Source organism: Suricata suricatta, chromosome 10 (assembly GCF_006229205.1).
Source record: "Suricata suricatta isolate VVHF042 chromosome 10, meerkat_22Aug2017_6uvM2_HiC, whole genome shotgun sequence".
Classification (NCBI taxonomy): domain Eukaryota; kingdom Metazoa; phylum Chordata; class Mammalia; order Carnivora; family Herpestidae; genus Suricata; species Suricata suricatta.
In genome coordinates, this window is record NC_043709.1 from 25,261,191 (window position 1) to 25,270,657 (window position 9,467).

A 9,467-nucleotide genomic window follows, 5' to 3' on the forward strand; every position below is an offset into this window, starting at 1 on the left:
AGGGATGAAATGAGGTCACCTAGAAAGTAAAGAAAGACTGAGGATTGAGCTTAGAGGAATTTCAAAGTTGAGAAAAAAGGAGGAAACAGAAGGAATGGCCAGGGTGGTAGGAGAACCAAGAAGGCACTGGATGCCAAGTGAAGAAAAGTACTTCAAGAAAGTTATCAACTGTATCAAATGACATTGAGAATAAGATGATAAAATAGCAGTATGAAGACTAGGAATTCATTTGACTTTTTAGTGATTATTGGTGGCTTGTCAAGAGTTGTTTGTGTGGAATAAAAAGTATGTAAGCCAGATGGAAGTGAAAGATAGAGTTTGTTTAAGGGATTTTTTTGTAAAGAACAGGAAACTGGGGTGATACCTAGGGAGGGTTGTGAGATTAAAGACTTCATTTAAGGTAGGGGTGAATTATAGATTGATTCAGTAGCAAGGGGAAATCGATGATGCAGGAGAAAGGGGGGCAATTGCAGGAATAATATTCTTTAGTAGCAAGAAGAGGTGGAAGGAGTAAGAACTCAGTGTATCTATTATAACAGGAAAAAAAGGCAAAATAAATGCTTATGAATTTCTGATAAATTGATAGATGTGTGGAAATTTTCTCCTGATGGAGTTTTCTCAGTGCAAAAAAAAAAAAAAATCTGTGTCTTTAGCTCAGATTGTGAAGAGTGCAGGTGTTAGAGATCTGAGGAGACATAAGAAGTTGTAAAAGAATGTTAGACTTTGGGAGAGTGATTGGACGAGGGAAATTAGGATCGTCTGGTAGCACAATGTACAGTTGTGTGTTTGCCAACTTTGTTTAGTTGCATAGGTCTAGGCATGCAGTCAGTAGAGAGTTGTATTTTTAAAATCTTTTTAATGTTTGTTTATTTTTGAGAGAGAGTGTAAGTGGGGGAGGGGCAGAGAGAGAGAGGGAGACCTAGAATCTGAAACAGGCTCCAGGCTCTGAGCTGTCAGCACAGAGCCTGACATGGGGCTTAAACTCACAGACTGCAAGTTTATGACCTTGCAAAGGTCAGATGCTTAATCGAATGAGCCACCCAATTGCCCCAATAGAGAGTTGTATTAAATAAGGGTCCGAGTTTTTCCGGGTGAGTTTGAAAAGTAGGGAGACTTGGGTCAGGGTAATGAGAATGCATGCTAAGAAATGAGTATAGAGATGGAGGCTAAGGCATTCATTGAGTCTTTCATTCAGCTAACCAGTGTTTTTCCTGCACTCTAGCTATTTCCTGGCAACTAATAAGTGCTCAGTACATGGTTGTTTTTTTACAGTGATGAGGATGAGGACAACATTGTCCTAAACCCTGTCTTCAAGCTTATCTCCAGATTTGCCTTGTAAGAGGCCAAGTTTGAAGTCTGTCACATGCACTGATGCTGTATCAGACTTCTCAAAACAATGTCTTTTACTTATCAGTCCCATGCTGGAGAACCTTCAGGCAAATCCACATCTGTATAGTATTACAGATTTTCCCTAATTCATTTCTTATCTGTTCTACAAAGCTCTTTCTCATGATTTGGTACTTATTGACTGGAATTCCCTTCAGAAGTCCCTATATTTTGTATTACCTATAGTTAATATAGGGCCCAATTATGTGTGTACTCTGTATATATGTATGCATATGTATATACTTGATTAAAATTTGGTGATGAAATAAATTTTGTATTACAGTTTAAATGAACAATAAAAATGGAGAAAAATAACTAGATTTTAAGATTGTAAGTCTACAAACATACAGTAGTGAAATATTAAGCCTTTCCATCTCTAAAATGTCTGCTGGGGCACCTGGGTAGCTCAGTTGGTTAAGCACTGACCCTTGATTTTGGCTTAGATCATCATCTCACAGTTCTTGAGTTCAAACTCCATGTTCTCACTGTCAGTGCAGAGCCTGCTTGGGATTCTCTGTCTCTCCCCATCCCTCCCTCACTTGCACTCTCTTTCTTTCAAAAAAAAAAAAAACTTTAAAAGAAATGCTACTAGTTGGACTAAAATACCTAAAAGGAGCATATGCTTTTGATAATGACAAACTAGGAAATATGTGGATCAACTCTCCATATGAAAATGAGAAGAATCGGACACAGTATTAGGAAAAAAAAATACCTCCATGGACGGCAGTAAAGAATTAGAAGGCCAAGCTCCTGGAGAGCTGGGAAACAGAGAGGTAAGCATGGCATGTGAGGCTGCTTTTGCCTTAGAGGAAACTGCTGATTCTAGAAGAGACAGCTGAGAGGCTGAGAAGTGAAGCAAAGCTTTTGACAACTGCACAGGACGTGGGGAACAAAAATTGGAGTTCAGAATCTGCTGGAGGAGGATCTCAGGTCCAAATACATTAGTGCTTTGGGTTGGGAGCCTGAAGGGGAGGGATTTACCTTTAGACTAAGAATGAAGTGAAAAGAGCCTGGCCCTTGCAAGTATTGAAGCAGAGCTTTAGATAATGTCAGCCCTTATAATTAGATTAAATCTACCCAAGTCGTTAAGTGTTTCTAGCTGCCTGCCAGAAACAAATGTAAATCTACTTAAGGGAAAATAACATTATAGACTTCAAGTTATTTCCACGGCTTTAAAATATATAACAAAAAATGAAAAATAGGCATAAATAAATACAATAATAAAAACATCATTACATATCTGTTAGAATGGCTAAGATCTGAAACTGATTGTACCAAACCTTGCAAAGATATGGAATAAATAGGAGCTCTCCTTCATTGTGTGGAATTGGAACATGGTACAGCCATTTTGGAATACACTTTGGTAGTTTTTTACAAAGGTAGACGTAGTCAAACCATGCCATCTGGTAATCACACTCCTAGATATTTATTCAAATGAGTCAAAAACTTTGTATGTTCATACACACAAAAACACATAAACTTGGAAGTAAGCAAGATGTTGTTCAGTAGATGAATGGATTAAAAAAAAGACTCTGCTACATCCATACAATGAATATTTTTATTTAGTGATAAAAAGAAATGAGCTGGCATGGCAAGCCATGCAAAGACATGGCGGAACCTTAAGTGCATATTGCTAAATGAAGGGAACCAGTCTGAAAAGGCTATATACTGTATGAATTCTATATACTATATAACATTCTGGAAAAGGCAAAACTGTAGAAACAGAAAAAAATGCCAATTATTGCCAAGTGTTGTGGAAGTAGGAATGAATAGGTAGAGCACAGGGAATTTTGTAGGGCCATGAAACTATTCACTATAATATCATAGTAGTGTGTATATGACATCACACATTTGGAAAAACCTGTAGAACTGTAAACACAAAGAGTGAAACTAAATGTCAACTATGGACTTTAGTTCATAATAATGTTTCAATATTGGTTCATTAATTTTAATAAATGTACCACACCGATGTAAGATGTTAATAGTAGAGGAAACTGTGAAAGGAGGAGTCTGTGGGAACTCTATACTTCCTGTTAAAGTTGTCAGTAAATCTAAAACTGCTGCAACTATTTGTAAAGAATCATCACCCGGGCCACCTGAGGAAATAAGATAGCATCGAAATCAAGAGAAATAATAACCAATATAAATAGACTCCCCATAGGGGATCCAGGAAATGGAGTTATCAGATACAGATTTTAAAATTACCATGTTGTTATATGCTTAGAAAACAACCAAAAAACTTGAGAATTCCTCCAGAAAACAAACCATTAAAATAAGTGACAGGTTTATAAAACACACAATAACTGAATTTTGAATTCAGTGGATAAATTTAACTGCAAATATCATCTTCAAGATATTACCAGAAATGAATGAAACAAAATATATAATAGAGAAAATTTTAAATGCCAAGAGCTGATTTAAAAATATATATATTGGTAAAATTGATAAAGCCTTAGATTCATTTTTTTTCCTAACTTCTCACAAAATAGGTAGGTAGGTAAACACAGATGCAGAATATCATGAATGGAAAAGGGGTATCACTATTTTTTTTAAAGATTTTGTTTTTAAGTAATCTCTACATCCAGTGTGGGGTTTGAACTTACAACCCTGAAATAGAGAGTTGCATGCTCTATCAGCTGAGCCAGGCAGGGTGGCCCCTCTTATAGATAGTGAAACAACAAGAATATTCTAAAAATAACTTACACAGTTTAGATGAAATGATAAAATGAAGAACATTTTAACAAAACCAATACAGGAAGAATTAGGTAATCACAATAGTCCTATACCTGTTAAGGAAATGGAACCTTAGTTTAAAACCTTCTGTAGGGAAAATGCGTGGCTCATTTAGCTTCACTGATAAATTCTTCCAAATACTAAAGGAAGAAATATTATCATTCTTAACACAAACTTTCCCAGAAAATAGAAAAGAAAGGAGAACATTCCCACTTGTTTTATAAGGTTAGAGCCCAGCACAGTCTTTATAAGAAAAGAATATTATATCATAAACAGATATATAAATCTTAAATATTAGCAAACCAAATCCAGTGATGTATAAAAATAATATATCATGAAATGTAGGTTTTATTCTAGGAATATAAAGTAGCTTAACATTCAGCATTGATTAGTATAATTCAACACTGTAACAGGACAAAGAAGAAAAACTATTGTGATCTTAACACACACATAAAAATAATTGACAAAATTTAACACTTTCATAATAAACTCTTATTAAAATAGGAATAGAAGGGATTTTGTATCTACAAAAGTCCTACGTCTAACATCATACTTACTGATAAAATATTTAATGCTTCCCTCCATCCACCCAAGTTCAGGAACAAAACAAGTATGTTCATTATCACCATTTTGTTAAACATTTTATTGGAGGCTCTAGCTAGTATAATAGATAATAAAAAATAAAAGATTTATAAAGATTGGAAAGGAGGAAGTAAAATTGTCATTCACATATGACATGATTCTTATAAATAAACATACAAATCTATCAAACTGTTAATATGTATAATTTAAAAATTGCTGGAAAAAGTAAGTTATTTTTTTGGTTATCCTATTATTTCAAGCAATTCTATCAATAATAACTAAATTTACTCATATGAATGATTTGATATTTTTATATATTGTGAAATGATCACCACAGTAAATGAGTCTAGTTAATATCCATCACCATACATACTTAAAAAAAACTTTTTTTCTCATGATGAGAACTTTTAAGATTTACTCTTTTAGCAACTTCCAAATACATAATACAGTACAGTTAACATGTTGTACATTACATCCCTGGGACTTTATAACTAAAGGTTTGTATCTTTTGACTTCCTTCACCCATTTTGCCCAACCTCATGCCCTGCCTTTGGCAATTACCATTTTTTTCTTTATATCTATGAGCTTGCTTCATTTGCTTATTTGTTTAGATTCTCCTGATAAGTGAGTTTATACAGTATTTTTTTCTTTCTCTGCCTGCCATAATGCCCTCAGGGTCCATCCATGTTGTCACAAATAACAAGACTTCCTTCTTTTTTATGACTGAATCATATTCCGTTGTGTATAAATTGCTAGGTCATATGGTAGTTCTATTTTTAATTTTTTGAGGAACCACCCTCCTGTTTTTGATAGTGGCTGCATCATATATTGCTGGTGGGCAGGTAATTAATAGAACCACTTTAGAAAACTGGCAGTACTTACTAAAGCTGTGACTCACTCTTAAGTATATACTCAAGAGAAATGAGTACATACGTCCATGAAAACTATGTTCAGGAATGTTCATAGAAACTTTATTCAGATTAAATTAAAATTAAAACAACTCTAATTTTCATTAGTAGGAGAATGGATAAGATGTATATTTATAAAACGGATGACAGCATAACAATGGAAAAGAACTGTGCCATATACACAAAAATAGATACAAGGACCAATGGAATAGAATAGAGAATCCAGAACTGGACCCACAAAGTATGGCCAATTAATCCTTGACAAAGCAGGAAAGAGTATCCAATGGAAAAAAAAAGATGCCTCTTTTACAGGTGGTGCTGGGAGAACTGGACAGCAACATGCAGAAGAATGAAACTAGACCACTTTCTTACACCATACACAAAAATAAACTCAAAATGGATAAAGGACCTGGATGTGAGACAGGAAGCCATCAAAACCCTAGAGGGAAAAGCAGGAAACAGCCTCCTTGACCTCAACCACAGCAATTTCCTACCCGACAAATCCCCAAAGGCAAGGGAATCGAGCAAAAATAAATATTGGGACCTCATCAAAATAAAAAGCTTCTGTACTGCAAAGGAAACAGTCAAGAAAACTAATAGGCAACCGACAGAATGGGAAAAGATAGTTGCAAATGACATATTGGATAAAGGGCTAGTATCCAAAATCAAGGAATCCAGTGAAAAAATGGGCAGAAGACATGATAGACACTTCTCCAAAGAGGACATCCAGATGGCCAATAGACACATGAAATGATGCTCAGCGTCACTCATCATCAGGGAAATAGAAATCAAAACCACACTGAGAGACCACCTCACACTGGTCAGAGTGGCTAAAATGAACAAATCAAGAGACTATAGATGCTGGCGAGGATGTGGAGAGACGGACACCCTCCTACACTGTTGGTGGGAATGTAAACTGGTACAGCCACTCTGGAAAACAGTGTGGAGGTTCCTCAAAAAACTATCAAAAGAACTCCCTTATGACCCAGCAATAGCACTGCTGGGGATCTACCCAAGGGATACAGAAGAGCTGATGCATACGGGCACATGTACCCCAATGTTCACAGCAGTACTTTCAACCAAAGCAATAGCCAAATCATGGAAAGAGCCTAAATGTCCAACAACTAATGAACGGATCAAGAAGATGTGGTTTATATATACAATGGAATACAACATGGCAATGAGAAAGAATGAAATCTGGCCATTTGTAGCAACCTGGATGGGCCTCGAGGGTGTCATCTAAACAAAATAAGTCAGGCGGAGAAGGACAGATACCATATGTTTTCACTCATAGTTCTAACAGGAGAAACCTAACAGAGGACCATGGGGAGGGGAAGAGGAGGAAAATAGTTGGGGAGAGGGAGGGAGGCAAATCATGTGAGATTCTTGAATACAGAAAACAAACTGAGGGCTGAAGGGGGAGGGGGTAAGAGAAAGGGGGTTGATGGCCATGGAGGAGAGCACTTGTGGGGAAGAGCGCTGGGTGTTAAATGGAAACCAACTTGACAATAAACTATAAATAAAAAGAACTGTGCCATATAATAAAATGACTTAGACAACTTACTGAACAAACATAAAAGACCCATATACAGAAGAGTATATACTATATGATTTCTTTTTGATATGGGTAGATTGGTGGGTAGACAGAGTCCTAAATTACCTGTAAACCTATAAATATATACTTATGTAAGGACAGAAGAGTAGTTCCTTTGCCAGGGTAGAAGGTGGGAGGCAGGAGGCAACCTTTTAGGGTGCTGGAGGATGGGAAGCATAAGAAAGAATGGTCAGTGCAGTATTATTTCCCAACTGGAAATAACCCAGATGGCCCTCCATGGTAGACTGGGTAGATATATTAAACTATGTGATATTTATAAGTGCAATACAACATGTGGCCAATGATCTATTCCTGTAAGCAATAACATGAGTAAATCTCACAATCTGAGTGAAAGAAAAAAGCCATTTGTAAAAGAACTTGAAAAAGACTATGATTTTGTTCATATGAAGTTCAAAAGCAGATACAATTAACTTTGGAAGTAAATTGGTTACCTTTTCAGAGGACAGAAGGGAGTAGAGATTGAAAGGAGGAAGGGTAGGGGCACTTGTGGTAGGACCATGTGCTTGACCTATGAGGTAATAGTATCAGCATTTGCTTTGTGGTTTCACATTTTGCTTTAGATTTACATTCTGTGCATACCTGAAAGGTCTGTAGCTACTAAATGAGTTGTAGCATTTATATGTATTTGTCTGTAAAAAAAAAAAAACCTTTTTATAAAAATGAAAAAATATTTTTAATATACTACTTTTGCAATTATATACTGATTTTTCCATATTAGAAAATGTTCTCTTTGTGAAGTTTAAATTTTTTCTTTTTAATATTTAAAAAGTCATACTTTCACACAGCAATGCATCCATAATCTAAGTTTTCTGATCTTTTACTGCTTTGGTATCAATTTATCAATTGTAAGCATGCTTTTCATTTTTCATTTTTAGTTTTTTTTAGAAGAAATATTTTGGGGAAAATAACATGATTCCTTATCAGGTGATAGACAAGCTCATTAATAAATTTGATTCCTTCCTTTTTAAAATATTTTATTTGCAGCAGTTTAGTTTTTGATACCCATTTTCTGGTTTGGCATTCATAATTGTTCTATTAGTACATCTGAAGCTTATTATCTTTGCAATTTTCAATGAGAATCCTATCAATCTTTTTCTTGTATTCACTGAAAAACTTATCTCTGCATAAAATTTCTTGAGTAAAATATTCTCTTTATATTTTGTTCAAATAGATTTTGTATTAATATATTTGCTCATATTTCTTTTTTTCTAGAGAAAATCTCTTCATGAAAACAAATTGAAGAGACTGCAGGAGAAAGTAGAAATCTTAGAGGCAAAGATAGAAGAATTAGAAACAGAAAATCAGGTGTTAAATAGGTATTGTGTTTATATAAATACAAATCTAATGTAGTGACTTTAATATTATAGAACTTTGATTCTGAGTATAATGCACTTTGTTTTCTTTTAAAATATATGTTTAGGGGTGCCCAGGTGGCTCAGTTGGTGTGTGTGTGTGTGTGTGTTTACATGTTAACTAATTGTCTTTTTAAACATGTAATTGTTTTATTTGCAGTTCCCTAGAGTAACAATGTTGGCCTTTTTAAAAAATAATTAGCTACTTTGCAGTATATACAGTGTAGTCTTGGCTTCAGGAGTAGATTCCCAAGATTCATCACTTACATACAACTCCCAGTGCTCATCCCAAAAAGTGCCCTCCTCATTGCCCATCTCCCAATTTCCTCACCTCCCCGCCAACTCCACACCCCTATCAACCCTCAGTTTGTTCTCTGTTTTTAAGAATCTCTTATAGTTTGCCTCCCTCTCTGTAGCTTATTTTTCTTTCCCTTCCCCTATGGTCTTCTGTTAAGTTTCTCAAATTCCACATATGAGTGACAGCATATGATATCTGTCTTTCTCTAACTTATTTCACTTAGCATGATACCTTCCAGTTCCATCTGTGTTGTTGCAAATGGCAAGAGTTCATCATTTTTCATCGCCGAGTAATATTCCTTTGCATATACATACTGTATCTTTATCCACTCATCAGTTGATGGACATTTAGGCTCTTTCCATAATTTGGCTATTGTTGATAGTGCTGCTACAAACATTGGGGTACATGTGCCCCTATGAATCAGCACTTCTGTAACCTTTGTATAAATCCTTAGTAGTGCTATTCCTGGGTCATAGGGTAATGCTATTTTTAATTTTTTGAGGAACCTCACACTGTTTTCCAGAGTGTCTGTACCAGTTTGCATTACCAGTGCAAGAGGGTTCCCCTTTTGGTTTTTGCTCAGGTCATAATTT

General features: G+C 35.4%; 1 protein-coding gene across 3 annotated transcripts in view; it reads left to right on the forward strand.

Moving 5' to 3' along the window:
* The window catches only part of CEP83 (centrosomal protein 83), a 132,216-nt gene that overhangs the window by 119,803 nt on the left and 2,946 nt on the right, over positions 1 to 9,467 (forward strand). Inside the window, exon 14 of one of the 3 annotated variants that reach the window (XM_029954908.1) lies at positions 2,030 to 2,159. The exons of 1 other annotated variant lie outside the window; for it this stretch is intronic. In XM_029954908.1, the coding sequence (XP_029810768.1) occupies positions 2,030 to 2,116 (87 nt within the window). In that variant the 3' untranslated portion in view covers positions 2,117 to 2,159. Of the gene's footprint in view, positions 1 to 2,029; positions 2,160 to 8,436; positions 8,541 to 9,467 lie in introns of those variants that run through there. One more of the 3 variants, XM_029954907.1, reaches the window with a different exon arrangement.